Source organism: Oryctolagus cuniculus, chromosome 16, assembly GCF_964237555.1.
Source record: "Oryctolagus cuniculus chromosome 16, mOryCun1.1, whole genome shotgun sequence".
NCBI lineage: Eukaryota > Metazoa > Chordata > Mammalia > Lagomorpha > Leporidae > Oryctolagus > Oryctolagus cuniculus.
This window is the reverse complement of record NC_091447.1, coordinates 14,840,544-14,862,627: the sequence shown is the minus strand read 5'-3', so window position 1 is coordinate 14,862,627 and position 22,084 is coordinate 14,840,544. Positions and strand designations below refer to the sequence as shown.

Sequence of the window (22,084 nt, the reverse complement as noted above, 5' to 3'; positions counted from 1 at the left end):
CAGAAAATTATCCTGGGTGTGGAGGGCTCCGTGTCCACAGCTCCCCCAGGTGGAGCCCGAGAGGCCCTCTGCTCTGCAGGCAGCCCCCAGTTCTACGTGCACCCTCCGCCTGTTTGCACAGGCAGGTTTGGAAGGCCAGGCTGGGGCCAGATGACCCAGTGTCCGGGACACTTACAGAGAAACTGCTGCTACATGGCCACCTCTGTCCAATGCTGAACCCAGGCCACAGCTGGAATTCCTGCACAGCTCCCACCGGTAGCTGTCTGAGTCCACACCTGGCCAATCCCACACACAGTGATGACAGAGTGCTTGGCCTTCGGGGTGGCTCTTGTTCTCCATGGGTAATGCAGGTGGACACTGGGTATGGACACTCTCAGCTCTGCTTCCATGCACATCACTAATGACTAGGACCTCCCTGCTGTGTCACAGATGCAGGGACCCTCCTTCCTGTGTAGCAGCAACTGTGCATGTTTGAGCCTCTCTCTCTCTCCCTTAACTCCCTCCCCCTCCACAGCCTCACCATGCTCCCCATCCCTCACCTCCACCCCCCTAAACCACCACGCCCCAGACCCTCCCACCTTCCGCACACCCCACCCCCAATCCCCTCCAACCTCTACCCCGCATCAACCTCCCCCCCACCCACAGCCAGCTTCTGGGAGCCATCGCTCTCTTCTCAGTTCCAGGAGGTCAGCCATTGTGGCAGCCCCAGAGCGACAGAGGGGACTGTACTTGTCCATGTGAGCTCCATCTGGTAGCCAACTCCATGCAACCAGGGCACGGTGCACACCAGGACCCAAACACCACACAGGACCAGTTCCATGCGTACAGTGAAGACTTTTATTGGGGAGAAGCACAGCAAAGTCTCAAGCAAATGCGAGCCCTGAGGCAGGTCAGCTTGTCACTGAGGCAGGCTACCTGGGGGCCACCTTTCGGCTGCGGGGGCCAGGGCCGCGGGCTGGGGCCGGCAGGCAGCAGGCACGCAGGAGGAATCCGAGGATGCTCCTGCCAATCCTCCTGCCCAGCCCCTGCCGGCCCTTGCTCGGGACAGAGGCCGATGCTGAGGGCCCAGCCTCCTCAGGCTCAGCTGCTGGGACCTCTGGCACCACCAGGTGCGGACTGCTCCCGGGACTGGGGCTGGAGGGGGCGACCACGGGGACGGGCTCGGGGGCTGGGCTGGCACCAGGGCTCCTCTCCTGCAGCTGTCCAGGGAGGGGAGAGGCAACCACGGGGCCAGCAGCAGCAGGATCCAGCTCAGGCTGGGGGAGCGACTCCGACTCCGACTCCGACTCCGACTCCAGCTGCGACGCAGACTCAGGCTCCGACTCGGACTCCAGCTCTGCCTCGCACTCCGACTCAGGCTCCCTTTGTCCCTGTGAGAGAGAGGAAGGCAGGTGAGAAGGACAGGTGCACCCTGGACCTCCCTCATGCCCCGAAACCCAGGGAGACCATGGACAGACCCGCGCTCTGCCACCGGGGCTCTACCTGCTCCAGGCTCCCGGAGTGCGGCTGCAGGGACATCCGGCTGGATCCCCCAGGGCCAGATGGCTCTGAGGCTGCAGCGTCCGGAAGCAGACCCAGGCCCGCCAGGTACTCCTGGGCCTCTGGGTCCTCGGGAACCGCCAGGGGCTGCACCACGCTCAGCTCCTCGCCCTCCGCTCCTTCTAGAAGAGGGTCAAACCACCATTGCTGGAGGGCGATTTCTGCTGTGGGTCTGTCGCACGGGTCCCTGCTGAGGAGGGAGCTCAGGAGCTTCTCCAGGCCCCGGCTGGCCCCACACGGGAGCTGGTAGCTCCCCCTCTGGATGCACTCCCGCAGCTCCACCAAGTCCTTCCCGCTGAAGGGCATGATCCCCGCCAGCATGGTGAAGAGGATGACCCCCAAACTCCACATGTCGGAGGCAAAGGCGTCGTAGGGCTCCTGTTGGAACACCTCCGGGGCGCTGTACTCCGGGGTCCCGCGGAAGCCCTGCACCAGCACGTCCACGGGCAGGTAGCTGCTGAGCCCGAAGTCCGCCAGCTTCACGTTGAGCTGCGAGTCCAGCAGCAGGTTCCCCAGCTTGAGGTCCCTGTGCGCCACCCGCAGCGCATGGCAGTGGCCCACGGCCGCCAGGACTTGGTCAAACATGAACACGGCCTCGGGCTCCGGCAGGCAGCCCTGTTCCATCATGTACTGGTAGAGGTTGCCCCCGTCCACCAGCTCCATCACCAGGCAGTGGTAATGGCCGACGCGCCCCACCTCCAGCAGCTCCACGATGTTCGGGTGCCTCAGGAGCTGCATGATGCTGGCCTCTTGCATCACTCGCCTGGTGCCAGAGGGCTCGCTGGAGTCTTCAAGGAATATCTTCACAGCCACCTGCCGCTGGCTGGACGCCTGCTGGGCCAGCACCACCAGGCCAAAGCTGCCCTGGCCCAGGACCAACAGCAACTGGAGACCAAGCTGACGGCTGGTGATGGCATCCAGACCCTTACGGCCTTCCAGGCTGGTGTCCCTGACTACACTCTCTGCGCTACTCTGTCTAATATGCCTGTCCATACACACTAACTAAGGAGCTACCCTAACTACAAGAACTAAGAAAAGAAAGGGACAACAAGGGGACTACCTGCTGAGCTGACTAGGGCACCACACTACCTATACTAACTACACTTAGCAAACACAGTGGCAAGACTAAGCCCTGTCTCACCAAAACAGAAAACAAAAACCAGAGAAACTCCAAAACAACAACCACTAAATAGCTACACTAACACTCTGAGATCTAGCCGCACTGTCTAGCTACAGAGGCGGGGAAGCCAAAAACGAACAAAACTGCAAAAAAAGACACAATGGGCCAAAAAAGAAATAGGAGGAAAACAACAAACTAAATCCAAATGGGGGAAAGAAAAAACCAAATAGAACAAGAAACAAACAAACAAACCAAACAGCACACCAACACCAACCAGCTCAAGCGCACGCAAAGATGGGTCCAAGTCACACAGGTCACCGAAATAGCTCCCTGGTAAAGCGGACAAAAACCTGGGCCGCGCAGCCGCTTATATAGGCGTGTGGAATCCTGTCCTCACAGGGCTCCTTATGAAGTCAGAGCGAGAAATGGGCCAATGGCAGTCCTTCAGGGACTTGCACGACTTTCTATTTCATGACAGTGGTCCTTATGAAGTCAGAGACGGGCGGGGACCAGTCACAGCCACAGCTAATCCTCGGAGGTTTTCTCAACAAACTTCCTCTTACACAAAATCAAAGACCCCAAGAGCTTTTGGCTTAGATTGGTGATACAGAGTAATGTTTAACTTTGAACATTAAAAGCGTAGTATGTACCTATGACCTTTTCAATTCTGGTTTAAGGAGTTAGCAACTGTGGGGTCTTTAAGACCTCCGATTGTCTACCATCTAGATACACGTCCCATTGCCTTGAACCTCAGAGCTATAGGTCTCAGAATGAGGTGACAGCCACTCTGGCATCATGAAATCCTTGACCAAGTGTTCTGTTGCCCATGACACCATCAGGCACATTCTTCCCTTCGACAGAGCTGAGAGGAAGGGATCCATCATCATCCTTTCCCCCTAAGACCATCACTAGATTCCTTGTTAGACAGCCTGGAGGACCAGCATGTAGCTGGGTTGCTATGGTCCAGGTCTGGAAGGCCAACCAAGTGTCAGCTGCAGCCTCCAAATTGTCCTTAGAATCGCAGGGAGAAATGGAGGCGTGCCCAGAGGTCTCAGGGTTCCTGGGCCACTCGAACAAAAAGCCTTGAACTGAGTCATTGAAAATGAGCAGAGATGTGGTCCTCAGTGTTTGCTCTGGGTGCTGGAAGATGAAGGTCAGGGCTCCAGCAGACTTGATGTTGAGAAAGAGCTCCCTCTCTGCTGCTGACGTGCCTTCTTCAGAGAGAGACGGTAAGATGGAAAGGCTGGTGGTTTGCTGTGGTTGATTGCAGCTAAGTACACGTGTGGAGAGTGGCGTTGTAGTCCTTAAAAAGTACCACACCTTAAACCAAAACTCCCCAGTAAATTTGAAGGAAAGATCATGGCTTCCTGGGGTGTCCTCAGATGGTGAAAGCACAGACCTCCCCCTGTCAAGCCCTTTAGACAGACAGGTAGCCTGCAGCTGACACTGGGGTCCAGCAGGTTCAACACTGCTACACCATATGGTCGTATGTTTGGGGCATCCTATTTGGTGCTGATTGGAGGCCTGGGTGCTCCACTTACAATCCAGCTCCTTACTATTGTGCCTAGGGAAGCAAGGGAAGGTGGTCCAAGTGTTTGGTCTCTGCCACCCATGTGTGAGACCTGGATGGAGCTCTACGCTCCTCCCATGGCTTGATCCAGAGGTAGTAATTGTTGCTATTTGGGGAGTGAACCAGAAATTTGAGGATACCTCTCTTTCTCATTTTCATTCTCATTCTCTTTATCTCTCTCTCTCTCTCCATCTCTATGTCTCTCATTCTGTCTGTCTCCCCACTTCTCTCTGTAACTCTCTGAAATAAACAGCTAATTCTCCTTTTTTTTTTTTTTAGAGAGAGAAAAATAAACTTACTCACCCTGTGAAAGAGAGTTGAGCTCTAGTCCTAGCTTCCCACCTCTTTCTACTTCAGCATTGACTTTGAAGTTTGAACTTGAAGTCTCGAGGGACATGGACTGTTCTCACCACTAAGCCTGCTCTGCGTGAAAGGCATCTTTGAGGCTGAACTACAGGACCCTGGGCAGGACGGCAAAATACTCTTTAATTTCTTTCATCTAAGATTCCTAGTTTTCATTGTAGAGATCTTTTGCTTCTTCAGTCACATGTATTGCCAACTATGCTCTTTTCCCTAGTGTAGCTATGGAGCATGGGATTGCTTTCTACTGGGCATTGTATGTTGACGTTGCACCCTGACACTTTGTGGAGTGTATTTGCTCTCTCGGGTTTTTGGTGGAGTCTTTGCTGGTTTTCTACATGTAAGATAGTATCATTGGCCAAAAGTGACAATTGGGCCTCCCTCTTTAATTTAGATGCCCTTGAATTTTTCTCTTGCCTAATATCTCTAGCTAGGATTCCAGCACAATGTGGAATTCAACTGAATGATGATAAAAAAAGCATCTTTGTACATTTAGTATCTTTTAGCATTGATCTTGGTTTTACACTGTCTAGAAATATGCTTTCCTGTTGAGCTGTATTTGTTCATTTTCAACCTAAATTTTCTAATATAGATATCAAATTCTTAAATTTTGATGAATAATTACACATGTTAAACATGCAGAATAAACATGATTTATAGGTATATGATCTCTGAGATCAGCCAGTAATACTTCTCTTTAAGAAATTCAGGAAGCAGGGCCTGAGCACTGGCATAGTAGGTAAAGCCATCGCTCCTAGCATCCTATATGGATGCTGCATCGTGACATAGTTGCTCCACTTCTGACCCAGCTCCCTGATTACAGCCTAGGCAGAGCAGTAGATGATGGCCCAACTGTTTTCACCCTGCCACCCACCTGTGAACCTGAATAAAACTCCTGGTTCCCAGATCGGCGTGGCCCCGCCCTGGCTCTTGTGGACATCAAATGAGTGAACCAGTGGATGGAAGGTTTCTCTGTCTGTCTGTCTCTCTCTGTAACTCTGACTTTCAAGTAAAGAATTTCCCCCCTGACCCCTCTTGTTTTTCCTGACAGGCAGAGTTAGTCAGTGAGGGAGAGAGACAGAGAGAAAAGTCTTCCTTCTGTTGGTTCACCCCCCAAATGTCCGCCAAGGCTGGCGTGCTGCACTGATCTGAAGCCAGGAGCCAGGTGCTTCCTCCTAGTCTCCCACGCAGCCCATCCTCCACTGCCTTCCTGGGCCACAGCAGAGAGCTGGACTGGAAGAGGATCAACCGGGACAGAATCCAGAGCCCCAACCGGGATGAGAATCTGGGGTACCGGCGCCACAGGAGGAGGACTAGCCTAGTGAGCTGCGGTGCCAGGCAATGATTCCCTTTTTATAATTGTTTATTTATTTCAAAGTCAAGTTACACAGAGGAGAAGCAGAGAGAGAGAGGTCTTGCATCCACTGGTTCCCTCTCCAATTGGCCGCAATAGCCTGAGCAGCGCTAATCTGAAGCCAGGAGCCAGGAGCTTCTTCCAGGTCTCCTATGTAGGTGCAGGGGCACAAAGACTCGGGCCATCTTCTACTGCTTTCCCAGGCCACAGCAGAGAGCTGGATCAGAAGTGTAGCATCTGGGTTGTAAACCAGCGCCCGTGTGGGATGCCGGTGCTTCAGGCCAGGACATTAACCAGCTGCACCCAGCACGGGCCCCAAATAACTCCCTGTTTAAAAAAAGACAGGAATACAGAAAGCATTTTCAATTTTATTTCACTTAATATTTCTCATTCAGGATTGATTTAGTTTGACTAAAAGTGTCATTTTCTTTTATGACACATGGTGAATGATATTTTCAGATTCTGTCATTGTCAAAAGCAGTGATGTCATAAACGCTTCATTGTGGGCATTTGTAATAAACACTTTCTCCCATGGACTGCAGATCATTTCAAAATCACCCACCTGGTGCGAGCAATCTTCACTCAGTCTACCGATTCAAATACTATGCCTTCCAGAAACAATGTTTTACCTGGTATCTGGGGATCCCTTGGTTGAGGCAAGTTGACCCTTAAACATTTACTGGCACAAGTCTACCCCTATCAATTTGTCACCCGTATTCACCTCTGGATTAAAACATGCTGATCTCCAATAAAGACAGTAGCACAGTCATACTTCTACTTAACACAGTACAACTACCCTGCATAAAACCAAAATGCATGAACCATTCCCCAGAAGAGAGAAAAGCCCTTGCATGGCATTGGCTCTTCTTCCACTATGGCACAATTAAATATTATAATATGAAATTAGCAATAATTTGAATATAGCCGTAGAATCAAACATCTTATTTATACAATGAGGCAATAAAGAATCAAGTATATAGTTGTGTGTTATACACACACATGTATTTATCATAATGAAAAATTCTTCATTACATTATAGTAATCCTTTCTATTTTAAACAGTATCTCTTTTTATTTGCTTGAAATTCAGTGTTACAGAGAGAGAGAGAGGAAGACCACAATGGTAGGCCAGCCGTCCTGTAAGTCCAAGCTGGATAGTTGGCAGAAGCAATGAATGTAGGCAGAGTATGCATGGGCGTCTGTTCCGGGAAACACAGAATGTTGGTCCTACTTGACAAGAGTAGTCCATTGTAACCAACCTGCCACCAGGTAGATGAGGGATTTCCCCAGCAACTGATGTCATATTGACCTGGAATTGGTCGGACTCTGTCCCAGTTGCTCCTCATCCAGTCCAGCTCACTGCTGTGGCCCGGGAAGGCAGTGGAGGATGGCCCAAGTGCTTGGGCCCTGCACTCCATGGAAGACCAGGAGGAAGCACTGGCTCCTGGTTTTGGATCTCTCTCTCACTGTCCACTCTGCCTGTCAAAAAGAAAAAAAAAAAAAAAGAAAAAAAAAGGGCGGTCAGGGGGGAAATTCTTTACTTGAAACTCAGAGTTACAGAGAGAGACAGACAGAGAAACCTTCCATCCACTGGTCCCACTCATTTGATGGCCACAAGAGCCAGGGCGGGGCCACACCGATCTGGGAACCAGGAGTTTTATCCAGGTTCACAGGTGGGTGGCAGGGTGAAAACAGTTGGGCCCTCATCTACTGCTCTGCCTAGGCTGTAATCAGGGAGCTGGGTCAGAAGTGGAGCAACTACGACGCGATGCAGCATCCATATAGGATGCTAGGGGCGATGGCTTTACCTACTATGCCAGTGCACAGGCCCTGCTTCCTGAATTTCTTAAAGAGAAGTATTACTGGCTGATCTCAGAGATCATATACCAACAAATCATGTTTATTCTGCATGTTTAATAGGTGTAAAATTATTCATCAAATTTAAGAATTTGATTTCTATATTAGAAAATTTAGGTTGAAAATGAACAAATACAGCTCAACAGGAAAGCATATTTCTAGACAGTGTAAAACCAAGATCAATGCTGAAAGATACTAAATGTATGCAGATGCTTTTTTTTTTTTTCATTATTGAAGTTGAATTCCACATTGTGCTGGAATCCTAGCTAGAGATATTAGGCAAGAGAAAAAATCAAGGGCATCTAAATTAAAGAGGGAGGCCCAATTGTCACTTTTGGCCAATGATACTATCTTACATGTAGAAAACCAGCAAAGACTCCACCAAAGTCTCTGGACTTGATATAAATAAACTGTCCTGTTGGTCAAAGTCCCTGACGATTGCTTCCTTGGTTGAACGCTGTACAGGAAACACTGTAGCTGTGGCAGGTGGCTCTGGTTTGATACTTGCTGTTGCTATACAGTTTTATAATGTTGTCTGTGATTGCTGGTTTGACCTGTGAAATCTTTAAAATTAGAATTCCTAGCTTACACGCATAAGACGATTTTCTACTTGTCCTACTGATGTTTAGCTTTTCTTGAGATGAGAGAAGATTCTCCATATGATTTCAATATTTTGAAACTAAAGTTCTCTCTCGATCCATTATAGGGGCAATTTCTACGAATGTTCCATGTGCTTAAAGCATAAAGTATATTCTGAAGTGATTGGGTGCAATTTTCTATGTGGCCTTTAGGTGGAATGAATAATGTACACACAAGCATATACACCAAAATATATTGATTTTAAAAAACATTATATTTATTTATTTGAAAGAGTTGCAGAGAGAGGGAGAGACAGAGAGAGATCTTCCATCTGCTGGTTCACTCCTCCAATGGCTCCAATGGCCAGGGCTGGGCTAGGCTGAAGCCAGGAGCCAGGAGCTCCATCTGGGTCTCCCACGTAGGTGCAGGGATCCAAGTACTCTGGCCATTTTCTGCTGCTTTCCCACAGGCATTCGTAGGGAGCTGCTTCAGAAGTGGAGCATCCAGGACTGGAAAGGCCACCCATAGGGATGCTGGCATCACAGGCAGCAGCTCAACCCACTGCCTCCATGCTGGCCCTGTTAATAGGTTTATAGTTTTTGCTTGTTCTATCAATTACCAAGAGGAATGTGGTAAGTTAAAATCTACCACCATGACTGTCTATTTCTTTTTTTACATTCTAGACATTGTTTTGTGTCATATATTTTGAGCCCTTGGTATTAAGTGCATGTAAAATTTGAATTTTTGAATCTTTCTGATGAATGGACCTTTTATCATAAATGGTCCTCTTTATGTCATGTAATACTTTTGGCCTCAAAGTCTATTCTTTCAGATATTAATTTAGTTCAGGCAGATTCCTTTTCGTTAGTGTTTGCAAGGAATATCATGGCCCCTCTTCCTATGTATGATCTACCTAATTCTTTTGCTTGAAGGTGTTTCTTTAAAAGGAATACAATTGTATTTTTAAATCCACTTTGTCAGTCTTTATCCCTCAACTGGGAAGGTTCATCTGTTTATACGTGATGATAACTGGTGAGGCATTTAAGCTCCACACACCATCTAGTTTGCATTTTCTGGTCACCTGACCTCCTAAGTGTCTTTTTCTCCCTTCTTTTGATCTCCTTAACATTCTCCCCCTCTTTTTCTCTTTTGGCATTTTATTGTGGGTTTTTTCTTCATGCATTGTTGCCATTGATTTCTCAACAGTGTTGCAGTGGATTTGTTTCTGAGAGGAACAGCGTGGTGGGTGCAAGAGGTGCGGAGTCAGCACACAGACCCCTGTAGTCAGGTGAAAGCAGGCTTGAGGTGAGCAGCCTGCAGACTCGTTTACTTCAGTTGAAACTCTGTATTATATAGCCAAGACCAGCCAATCTGATCAAGGGGCTGTCAATGCCCTATCCAATCACAGCCTGCCAGGCAGTTTCCAAAGCCATCCAATCACAGCCTGCCAGCCAGTCTCCAAAGCCATCCAATCACAGCCTGTTGCCAGGCAGTTTCCAAAGCCATTCCTGAATAACTAATGCTCGCTTGCCAGTGGCCACCTTGGCATGGCCCTCTCATTCCACCACTGTGCATGTCTACTAACAGTCGATTTTGCTTTAGTTATGTCTAATCTGCTGTGGAAACTATGAACATAATTTCTAAAAAATATTCATTTATTTATTTATTTGAAAGAGTTACAGAGAGAATGAGATAGTGAGAGAGAGAGAGAGAGAGAGAGAGAGAGAGAGATCTTGCATCTGCTGGTTCCCTCCCCAGTTGGCTACAAGGCCAGGGCTGAGCCAGGCAGAAGCCAGGGAGCTTCATCCAGGTTTCTCCACAGGTACAGGGGTCCAAGTGCTTGGGCCATCTTTTGCTGCGTTCTCAGGCCATTATCAGAGAGCTGGATTGGAAGTGGGGCAGCCAGGACATGAACCAGTTCCCATATGGCATGCCACCATGGCAGGAGGCAGCTTTACCCATATGCCACAATGTCGGCACCCTGAATTTTCAATTTTGGCTTCTATGTTAAATTTTTCAGTCTTAGAATTTCTGTTTTTGGTGCCGGCGCTGTGGTGCAGCAGGTTAATCCTCTGCTGCGGTGCTGGTATCCCATATGGGTGCTGGTTCAAGTCCCGGCGCTCCTCTTCAGATCCAGCTCTCTCCTATGGCCTGGGAAAGCAGTAGAAGATGGCCCAAGTCCTTGGGCCCCTGAACTTGTGTGGAAAACCCCAGGGCAGGGGGCTCCTGGCTTTGGGTTGGCTCAGTGCTGGCCATTCCAGCCGTTTGGGGGAATGAACCAGCAGAGAGAAAACCTTTCTGTTCGTCTCTCCCTCTCACTGTCTGTAACTCTCTCTCTCAAATAAATAAATAAAATCTTTTAAAAAATTTCTCTGTTTCTTTTTCCAAATTGGCCACACCACTTGTTGTAGTTATTTCCCTACTGACACTGTCGGACGTGGCATTGTTTTGTTTCCCTGTAGCAGCGTCACTGTTTTACAGTCCACTTTATAGTCCAATATTGTAAATCTCTCGAAAGTCTCCGTGAGTCTGTTTCCATTGTCTGTTATTTACTGCAGATTTTGCCCATTTCCCTCTATGAATGGTTGTCTTTGACTACGTGATGGGCTGTCTATTTAAATATTTTTGCCGGACTAATTTGTTATATTTATTTAGTTATTTATTTGAAAGGCAGAGAGACAGAGACAGATAGAGAGATCTTCCATCCACTGGTTCACTCCCCAAACGTCTGCCACAGCTTAGGCTGGGCCAGGTGGAAACCATGAGCCAGGAGCTTCATCCGGGTCTCCCACATGGGTAGCAGGGGCCCAGGCCCTTGGAGGATCCTCCAGTGCTTCTCCCAGGCACATTAGCAGGGAGCTAGATCAGCAGTGGAACAGCAAGGACTTGAACCGGCGCCCAATGGGATGCTCGTGTCGCAGGCGGCAGCTTCTCGGGCTGTGGCACAGTGCCGTCCCTCCTATCTTCCATAGGAAGCAGCTAAGCAATGGTGAAGACTGCTGTTACTGGAAGATGAACAGGCTCCTCCTCAGAGAGGGGTTCTCACATGCATCCCAGAAGTCCCCTGGTGATTTTGGAGGTGAGAAACTACCATACTACCTTATAATGTGGCTGAACCATTTTATAATCCTACTAGCAACGAGTCAGAGTTTGTGCTCCAATCCTCAACAGTACTTGGTATCATTATTATTTTGGATATTTGTCATTTAAGTAAATATGTAGGCCAGCACCGCGGCTCCCTAGGCTAATCCTCCGCCTGGGGCACTGGCACACCGGGTTCTAGTCCCGGTTGGGGCGCCAGATTCTGTCCCGGTTGCTCCTTTTCCAGTCCAGCTCTGCACTGTGTCCTGGGAGTGCAGTGGAGGATGGCGTAAGTGCTTGGGCCCTGCATCCCATGGGAGACCAGGAGAAGTACCTGGTTCCTGGCTTCGTATCAGTGCGATGCGCTGGCCGTAGCGGCCATTGGAGGGTGAACCAATGGCAAAAAGGAAGACCTTCCTCTCTGTCTCTATAATTGTTCACTCTGCCTGTCAAAAAAAAAAAAAAAATCAAAATGTAGTGATACCTCATTGTTGCTTTCTTTTTCTTTTTCTTTTCCTTTTTTTTTTTTTTTTTTTGATAAGCAGAGTTAGATAGTGAGAGAAGGACAGAGAGAAAGGTCTTCCTTCCATTGGTTCACTCCCCTAATGGCTACTATGGCCAGCGCGCTGCACTGATCCAAAACCAAGATCCAGGTGCTTCCTCCTGGTCTCCCATGGATACTGCATCGCGTCATAGTTGCTCCACTTCTGACCCAGCTCCCTGATTACTCCCTAGGCAGAGCAGTAGATGATGGCCCAACTGTTTTCATCCTGCCACCCACCTGTGAACCTGGATAAAACTCCTGGTTCCCAGATCGGCGTGGCCCAGACCTGGCTCTTGTGGCCATCAAATGAGTGAACCAGTGGATGGACGGTTTCTCTGTCTGTCTGTCTCTCTCTGTAACTCTGACTTTCAAGTAAAGAATTTCCCCCCTGACCGCCCTTTTTTTTTCTTTTTTTTTTTCTTTTTGACAGGCAGAGTGGACAGTGAGAGAGAGATCCAAAACCAGGAGCCAATGCTTCCTCCTGGTCTTCCATGGAGTGCAGGGCCCAAGCACTTGGGCCATCCTCCACTGCCTTCCCGGGCCACAGCAGTGAGCTGGACTGGATGAGGAGCAACTGGGACAGAGTCCGACCAATTCCATGTCAATATGACATCAGTTGCTGGGGAAATCCCTCATCTACCTGGTGGCAGGTTGGTTACAATGGACTACTCTTGTCAAGTAGGACCAACATTCTGTGTTTCCCGGAACAGACGCCCATGCATACTCTGCCTACATTCAGTGCTTCTGCCAACTATCCAGCTTGGACTTACAGGACGGCTGGTCTACCATTGTGGTCTTCCTCTCTCTCTCTGTAACACTGAATTTCAAGTAAATAAAAAGAGATACTTTTTAAAATAGAAAGGATTACTATAATGTAATGAAGAATTTTTCATTATGATAAATACATGTGTGCGTATAACATACAACTATATAGTTGATTCTTTATTGCCTCATTGTATAACATAAGATGTTTGATTCTACGGCTATATTCAAATTATTGCTCATTTCATATTATAATATTTAATTGTGCCATAGTGGAAGAAGAGCCAATGCCATGCAAGGGCTTTTCTCTCTTCTGGGGAATGGCTCATGCATTTTGGTTTTATGCAGGGTAGTTGTATTGTGTTAAGTAGAAGTTTGACTGTGTTACTGTGTTTATTGGAGATCAGCGTGTTTTAATCCAGAGGTGAATACGGGTGACAAATTGATAGGGGTAGACTTGTGCCAGTAAATGTTTAAGGGTCAACTTGCCTCAACCAAGGGATCCCCAGATACCAGGTAAAACATTGTTTCTGGAAGGCATAGCATTTGAATCGGTAGACTGAGTGAAGATTGCTCGCACCAGGTGGGTGATTTTGAAATGATCTGCAGTCCATAGGAGAAAGTGTTTATTACAAATGCCCACAATGAAGCGTTTATGACATCACTGCTTTTGACAATGACAGAATCTGAAAATATCATTCACCATGTGTCATAAAAGAAAATGACAATTTTAGTCAAACTAAATCAATCCTGAACGAGAAATATTAAGTGAAATGAAATTGAAAATACTTTCTGTATTCCTGTCTTTTTTAAACAGGGAGTTATTTGGGGCCCGTGCTGGGTGCAGCTGGTTAATGTCCTGGCCTGAAGCACCGGCATCCCATATGGGCGCTGGTTTGAGACCTGGCTCCTCCACTTCTGATCCAGCTCTCTGCTGTGGCCTGGGAAAGCAGTAGAAGATGGCCCGAGTCTTTGACCCCTGACCCGCATAGGAGACCTGGAAGAAGCTCCTGGCTCCTGGCTTCGGATTGGTGCAGCTCTGGCCATTGCAGCCAATTGGCGAGCCGACCAGTTGATGGAAGACCTCTCTCTCTCTCTGCATCTCCTCTGTCTGTGTAACTCTGACTTTCAAATAAAGAAATAAACCATTTAAAAAAGGGAATTATTGGCCAGCGCCGCTAATCACTAGGCTAATCCTCCTCCTGTGGCGCCGGTACCCCAGAATCTCATCCCGGTTGGAGTGCCCGATTCTGTCCCGGTTTCTCCTCTTCCAGTCCAGCTCTCTGCTGTGGCCTGGGAGGGCAGTGGAGGATGGCCTGCATGAGAGACTGGGAGGAAGCACCTGGCTCCTGGCTTCAGATCGGTGCAGCACGCCAACCTTGGCGGTAATTTGGGGGGTGAACCAACAAAAGGAAGACCTGTCTCTCTGTCTCTCTCTCTCTCACTGACTAACTCTGACTGTCAGGAGAAAAAAAGGGGGGCCGGCGCCATGGCTCACCAGGCTAATCCCCGACTTGCAGTGCCGGCACACCGGGTTCTAGCCCTGGTCCAGGCACCGGATTCTGTCCCGGTTGCCCCTCTTCCAGGCTAGCTCTCTGCTGTGGCCAGGGAGTGCAGTGAAGGATGGCCCAAGTGCTTGGGCCCTGCACCAAATGGGAGACCAGGATAAGTACCTGGCTCCTGCCATCGGATCAGCGCGGTGCGCCGGCCGCAGTGGGCCGGCCGCGGCGGCCATTGGAGGGTGAACCAACGGCAAAGGAAGACCATTCTCTCTGTCTCTCTCTCACTCTCCACTGTGCCTGTCAAAATAAAAAAAAAAAAAAGGGGGCGGTCAGGGGGGAAATTCTTTACTTGAAACTCAGAGTTACAGAGAGAGACAGACAGACAGACAGAGAAACCTTCCATCCACTGGTTCACTCATTTGATGGCCACAAGAGCCAGGTCTGGGCCACGCCGATCTGGGAACCAGGAGTTATATCCAGGTTCAAAGGTGGGTGGCAGGGTGAAAACAGTTGGGCCATCATCTACTGCTCTGCCTAGGCAGTTATCAGGGAGCTGGGTCAGAAGTGGAGCAACTATGACACGATGCAGCATCCATATAGGATGCTAGGAGCGATGGCTTTACCTACTATGCCAGTGCTCAGGCCCTGCTTCCTGAATTTCTTAAAGAGAAGTATTACTGGCTGATCTCAGAGATCATATACCTATAAATCATGTTTATTCTGCATGTTTAACATGTGTGATTATTCATCAAAATCTAAGAATTTGATTTCTATATTAGAAAATTCAGGTTGAAAATGAACAAATACAGCTCAACAGGAAAGCATATTACTAGACTGTGCAAAACCAAGATCAATGCTAAAAGATACTAAATGTACAAAGATGCTTTTTTTATCATCATTCAAGTTGAATTCCACATTGTACTGGAATCCTAGCTAGAGATATTAGGCAAGAGAAAAAATCAAGGGCATCTAAATTAAAGAGGGAGGCCCAATTGTCACTTTTGGCCAATGATACTATCTTACATGTAGAAAACCAGCAAAGACTCCACCAAAAACCTGAGAGAGCAAATACACTCCACAAAGTGTCAGGGTGCAACGTCAACATACAATGCCCAGTAGAAAGCAATCCCATGTTCCATAGCTACACTAGGGAAAAGAGCATAGTTGGCAATACATGTGACTGAAGAAGCAAAAGATCTCTACAATGAAAACTAGGAATCTTAGATGAAAGAAATTAAAGAGTATTTTGCCGTCCTGCCCAGGGTCCTGTAGTTCAGCCTCAAAGATGCCTTTCACGCAGAGCAGGCTTAGTGGTGAGAACAGTCCATGTCCCTCCAGACTTCAAGTTCAAACTTCAAAGTCAATGCTGAAGTAGAAAGAGGTGGGAACCTAGGACTAGAGTTCAACTCTCTTTCACAGGGTAAGTTTCTTTTTCTCTAAAAAAAAAAAAAAAAAAAAAAAGGAGAATTAGCTGTTTATTTCAGAGAGTTACAGAGAGAAGTGGGGAGACAGACAGAATGAGAGAGAGTGAGTGAGAGAGAGAGAGTAAAAGAAAGAGAAAGAGAAAGAGAATGAGAAAGATATCTTCAAACCGCTGTTTCACTCCCCAAATTGCAACAATTGACACCTCTGGATCAGGCCATGGGAGGAGCCTAGAACTCCATCCAGGTCTCACACATGGGTGGTAGAGACCCAAATACTTGGACCACCTTCCCCTGCTTCCCCAGGCACAATAGAAGGAGCTGGATTGTAAGTGGAGCACCCAGGCCTCCAATCAGCACCAAATAGGATGCCCCAAACATACAACCATATGAGTAGCAGGGTTTAATCTGCTGGACCCCAGTGTCAGCCGCAGGCTACCTGTCTAAAGGGCTTGCCGGGGGGAGGTCTGTGCTTTCACCATCTGAGGACACCCCAGGAAGCCATGATATTTCCTAAAATTTACTGGGGAGTTTTGGATTTAGGTGTGGTACTTTTTAAGGACTACCACGCCACTCTCCACACGTGTACTTAGCTGCAATCAACCACAGCAAACCACCAGCCTTTCCATCTTACCGTCTCTCTCTGAAGAAGGCACGTCAGCAGCAGAGAGGGAGCTCTTTCTCAACATCAAGTCTGCTGGAGCCCTGACCTTCATCTTCCAGCACCCAGAGCAAACACTGAGGACCACATCTCTGCTCATTTTCAATGACTCAGTTCAAGGCTTTTTGTTCGAGTGGCCCAGGAACCCTGAGACCTCTGGACATGCCTCCATTTCTCCCTGCGATTCTAAGGACAATTTGGAGGCTGCAGCTGACACTTGGTTGGCCTTCCAGACCTGGACCATAGCAACCCAGCTACATGCTGGTCCTCCAGGCTGTCTAACAAGGAATCTAGCGATGGTCTTAGGGGGAAAGGATGATGATGGATCCCTTCCTCTCAGCTCTGTCGAAGGGAAGAATGTGCCTGATGGTGTCATGGGCAACAGAACACTTGGTCAAGGATTTCATGATGCCAGAGTGGCTGTCACCTCATTCTGAGACCTATAGCTCTGAGGTTCAAGGCAATGGGACGTGTATCTAGATGGTAGACAATCGGAGGTCTTAAAGACCCCACAGTTGCTAACTCCTTAAACCAGAGATGAAAAGGCCATAGGTACATCCTACGTTTAATGTTCAAAGTTAAACATTATTCTGTATCACCAATCTAAGCCAAAAGCTCTTGGGGTCTTTGATTTTGTGTAAGAGGAAGTTTGTTGAGAAAACCTCCGAGGATTAGCTGTGGCTGTGACTGGTCCCCGCCCGTCTCTGACTTCATAAGGACCAACTGTCATGAAATAGAAAGTCGTGCAAGTCCCTGAAGGACTGCCATTGGCCCATTTCTCGCTCTGACTTCTTTAAAAAAAATACAATTGTATTTTTAAATCCACATTGTCAGTCTTTATCCCTCAACTGGGAAGGTTCATCTGTTTATACGTGATGATAACTGGTGAGGCATTTAAGCTCCACATGCCATCTCAGTTTGCATTTTCTGGTCACCTGGCCTCCTAAGTGTCTTTTTCTCCCTTCTTTTGATCTCCTTAACATTCTCCCCCTCTTTTTCTCTTTTGGCATTTTATTGTGGGTTTTTTCTTCATGCATTGTTGCCGCTAATTCTCAACAGTGTTGCAGTGGATTTGTTTCTGAGAGGAACAGCGTGGTGGGGGCAAGAGGTGCGGAGTCAGCACACAGACCCCTGTAGTCAGGTGAAAGCAGGCTTGAGGTGAGCAGCCGGCAGACTCGTTTACTTCAGTTGAAACTATGTCTTATATAGCCAAGACCAGCCAATATGATCAAAGGGCTGTCTATGCCCCATACAATCACAGCCTGCCAGGCAGTTTCCAAAGCCATCCAATCACAGCCTGTTGCCAGGCAGTTTCCAAAGCTATTCCTGAATAACTAATGCTTGCTTGCCAGTGGCCACCTTGGCATGGCCCTCTCATTCCACCACTGTGCATGTCTACAAACAGTCGATTTTGCTTTAGTTATGTCTAATCTGCTGTGGAAACTATGAACATAATTTCTAAAAAATATTCATTTATTTATTTATTTGAAAGAGTTACAGAGAGAATGAGAGAGAGAGAGAGAGAGAGAGAGAGAGAGAGAGAGAGAGATCTTGCATCTGCTGGTTCCCTCCCCAGTTGGCTACAAGGCCAGGGCTGAGCCAGGCAGAAGCCAGGGAGCTTCATCCAGGTTTCTCCACAGGTACAGGGGTCCAAGTGCTTGGGCCATCTTTTGCTGCGTTCTCAGGCCATTATCAGAGAGCTGGATTGGAAGTGGAGCAGCCAGGACATGAACCAGTTCCCATATGGCATGCCACCATGGCAGGAGGCAGCTTTACCCATATGCCACAATGTCGGCACCCTGAAATTTCAATTTTGGCTTCTATGTTAAATTTTTCAGTTTTAGAATTTCTGTTTTTGGTGCCGGCGCTGTGGTGCAGTAGGTTAATCCTCTGCCTGCGGTGCTGGCATCCCATATGGGTGCTGGTTCAAGTCCCGGCGCTCCTCTTCTGATCCGGCTCTCTCCTATGGCCTGGGAAAGCAGTAGAAGATGGCCCAAGTCCTTGGGCCCCTGAACTTGTGTGGAAAACCCCAGGGCAGGGGGCTCCTGGCTTTGGGTTGGCTCAGTGCTGGCCATTCCAGCCGTTTGGGGGAATGAACCAGCAGAGAGAAAACCTTTCTGTTCGTCTCTCCCTCTCACTGTCTGTAACTCTCTCTCTCAAATAAATAAATAAAATCTTTAAAAAAATTTCTCTGTTTCTTTTTCCAAATTGGCCACACCACTTGTTGTAGTTATTTCCCTACTGACACTGTCGGACGTGGCATTTTTTTGTTTCCCTGTAGCAGCGTCACTGTTTTACAGTCCACTTTATAGTCCAATAATGTAAATCTCTCGAAAGTCTCCGTGAGTCTGTTTCCATTGTCTGTTATTTACTGCAGATTTTGCTCATTTCCCTCTATGAATGGTTGTCTTTGACTACGTGTTGGGCTGTCTATTTAAATATTTTTGCCAGAATACTTTGTTATATTTATTTAGTTATTTATTTGAAAGGCAGAGAGACAGAGACAGATAGAGAGATCTTCCATCCACTGGTTCACTCCCCAAACGTCTGCCACAGCTTAGGCTGGGCCAGGTGGAAACCATGAGCCAGGAGCTTCATCCGGGTCTCCCACATGGGTAGCAGGGGCCCAGGCCCTTGGAGGATCCTCCAGTGCTTCTCCCAGGCACATTAGCAGGGAGCTAGATCAGCAGTGGAACAGCAAGGACTTGAACCGGCGCCCAATGGGATGCTCGTGTCGCAGGCGGCAGCTTCTCGGGCTGTGGCACAGTGCCGTCCCTCCTATCTTCCATAGGAAGCAGCTAAGCAATGGTGAAGACTGCTGTTACTGGAAGATGAACAGGCTCCTCCTCAGAGAGGGGTTCTCACATGCATCCCAGAAGTCCCCTGGTGATTTTGGAGGTGAGAAACTACCATACTACCTTATAATGTGGCTGAACCATTTTATAATCCTACTAGCAACGAGTCAGAGTTTGTGCTCCAATCCTCAACAGTACTTGGTATCATTATTATTTTGGATATTTGTCATTTAAGTAAATATGTAGGCCAGCACCGCGGCTCCCTAGGCTAATCCTCCGCCTGGGGCCCTGGCACACCGGGTTCTAGTCCCGGTTGGGGCGCCAGATTCTGTCCCGGTTGCTCCTTTTCCAGTCCAGCTCTGCACTGTGTCCTGGGAGTGCAGTGGAGGATGGCGTAAGTGCTTGGGCCCTGCACCCCATGGGAGACCAGGAGAAGCACCTGGTTCCTAGCTTCGATCAGCGCGATGCGCTGGCCGTAGCGGCCATTGGAGGGTGAACCAATGGCAAAAAGGAAGACCTTTCTCTCTGTCTCTATAATTGTTCACTCTGCCTGTCAAAAAAAAAAAAATATCAAAATGTAGTGATACCTCATTGTTGCTTTCTTTTTCTTTTTCTTTTCCTTTTTTTTTTTTTTTTTTGATAAGCAGAGTTAGATAGTGAGAGAGGGACAGAGAGCAGAGAGAAAGGTCTTCCTTCCATTGGTTCACTCCCCTAATGGCTACTATGGCCAGCGCGCTGCGCTGATCCAAAACCAAGATCCAGGTGCTTCCTCCTGGTCTCCCATGGATGCTGCATCGCGTCGTAGTTGCTCCACTTCTGACCCAGCTCCCTGATAACAGCCTAGGCAGAGCAGTAGATGATGGCCCAACTGTTTTCACCCTGCCACCCACCTGTGAACCTGGATAAAACTCCTGGTTCCCAGATCGGCGTGGCCCCGCCCTGGCTCTTGTGGCCATCAAATGAGTGGGACCAGTGGATGGAAGGTTTCTCTGTCTGTCTGTCTCTCTCTGTAACTCTGAGTTTCAAGTAAAGAATTTCCCCCCTGACCGCCCTTTTTTTTTCTTTTTTTTTTTTTTCTTTTTGACAGGCAGAGTGGACAGTGAGAGAGAGATCCAAAACCAGGAGCCAGTGCTTCCTCCTGGTCTTCCATGGAGTGCAGGGCCCAAGCACTTGGGCCATCCTCCACTGCCTTCCCGGGCCACAGCAGTGAGCTGGACTGGATGAGGAGCAACTGGGACAGAGTCCGACCAATTCCAGGTCAATATGACATCAGTTGCTGGGGAAATCCCTCATCTACCTGGTGGCAGGTTGGTTACAATGGACTACTCTTGTCAAGTAGGACCAACATTCTGTGCTTCCCGGAACAGACGCCCATGCATACTCTGCCTACATTCAGTGCTTCTGCCAACTATCCAGCTTGGACTTACAGGATTGCTGGCCTACCATTGTGGTCTTCCTCTCTCTCTCTGTAACACTGAATTTCAAGCAAATAAAAAGAGATACTGTTTAAAATAGAAAGGATTACTATAATGTAATGAAGAATTTTTCATTATGATAAATACATGTGTGTGCATAACACACAACTATATACTTGATTCTTTATTGCCTCATTGTATAACCTAAGATGTTTGATTCTACGGCTATATTCAAATTATTGCTCATTTCATATTATAATATTTAATTGTGCCATAGTGGAAGAAGAGCCAATGCCATGCAAGGGCTTTTCTCTCTTCTGGGGAATGGCTCATGCATTTTGGTTTTATGCAGGGTAGTTGTACTGTGTTAAGTAGAAGTATGACTGTGTTACTGTCTTTAATGGAGATCAGCGTGTTTTAATCCAGAGGTGAATATGGGTGACAAATTGATAGCGGTAGACTTGTGCCAGTAAATGTTTAAGGGTCAACTTGCCTCAACCAAGGGATCCCCAGATACCAGGTAAAACATTGTTTCTGGAAGGGATAGCATTTGAATCGGTAGACTGAGTGAAGATTGCTCGCACCAGGTGGGTGATTTTGAAATGATGTGCAGTCCATGGGAGAAAGTGTTTATTACAAATGCCCACAATGAAGCGTTTATGACATCACTGCTTTTGACAATGACAGAATCTGAAAATATCATTCACCATGTGTCATAAAAGAAAATGACACTTTTAGTCAAACTAAATCAATCCTGAATGAGAAATATTAAGTGAAATAAAATTGAAAATGCTTTCTGTATTCCTGTCTTTTTTTAAACAGGGGGTTATTTGGGGCCCGTGCTGGGTGCAGCTGGTTAATGTCCTGGCCTGAAGCACCGGCATCCCACATGGGCGCTGGTTTACAACCCAGATGCTACACTTCTGATCCAGCTCTCTGCTGTGGCCTGGGAAAGCAGTAGAAGATGGCCCAAGTCTTTGTGCCCCTGCACCTACATATGAGAGCTGGAAGAAGCTCCTGGCTCCTGGCTTCGGATTGGTGCAGTTCCGGCCGTTGCGGCCAATTGGAGAGGGAACCAGTGGATGCAAGACCTCTCTCTCTCTGCTTCTCCTCTGTGTAACTTGACTTTGAAATAAATAAACAATTATAAAAAGGGAATCATTGCCTGGCACCGCAGCTCACTAGGCTAGTCCTCCTCCTGTGGCGCCGGTACCCCGGATTCTCATCCCGGTTGGGGCTCTGGATTCTGTCCCGGTTGATCCTCTTCCAGTCCAGCTCTCTGCTGTGGCCCGGGAAGGCAGTGGAGGATGGCATGCATGGGAGACTGGGAGGAAGCACCTGGCTCCTGGCTTCAGATCGGTGCAGCACGCCAGCCTTGGCGGCCATTTGGGGGGTGAACCAACAGAAGGAAGACTTTTCTCTCTGTCTCTCTCCCTCACTGACTAACTCTGCCTGTCAGGAAAAACAAGAGGGCTCAGGGGGGAAATTCTTTACTTGAAACTCAGAGTTACAGAGAGAGACAGAC

The 22,084-nt window shown here is 48.1% G+C and overlaps 1 protein-coding gene across 1 annotated transcript; it reads right to left on the bottom strand.

Moving 5' to 3' along the window:
* Positions 1-824: 824 nt before the first annotated feature.
* On the bottom strand, positions 825-3,076 carry LOC100349841 (serine/threonine-protein kinase MARK2). Its single transcript, XM_008261519.4, has 2 exons — positions 1,483-3,076; positions 825-1,370 (listed from the first exon to the last, which is right to left on the bottom strand). Exons 1-2 carry the CDS (start codon positions 2,530-2,532, stop codon positions 912-914), a joined length of 1,509 nt encoding a protein of 502 aa, XP_008259741.1. The 5' UTR covers positions 2,533-3,076; the 3' UTR covers positions 825-911.
* Positions 3,077-22,084: the final 19,008 nt, after the last annotated feature.

What these genes read in the sequence shown, in the direction of transcription:
- LOC100349841 (XM_008261519.4), bottom strand. Translation starts at nt 2,532, where the DNA reads ATGGACAGGCATATTAGACAGAGTAGCGCAGAGAGTGTAGTCAGGGAC. An exon ending in ACTCCGGGAGCCTGGAGCAG is followed by an intron (nt 1,371 to 1,482) that starts GTAGAGCCCCGG and finishes TCTCTCTCACAG; the next exon opens with GGACAAAGGGAGCCTGAGTC.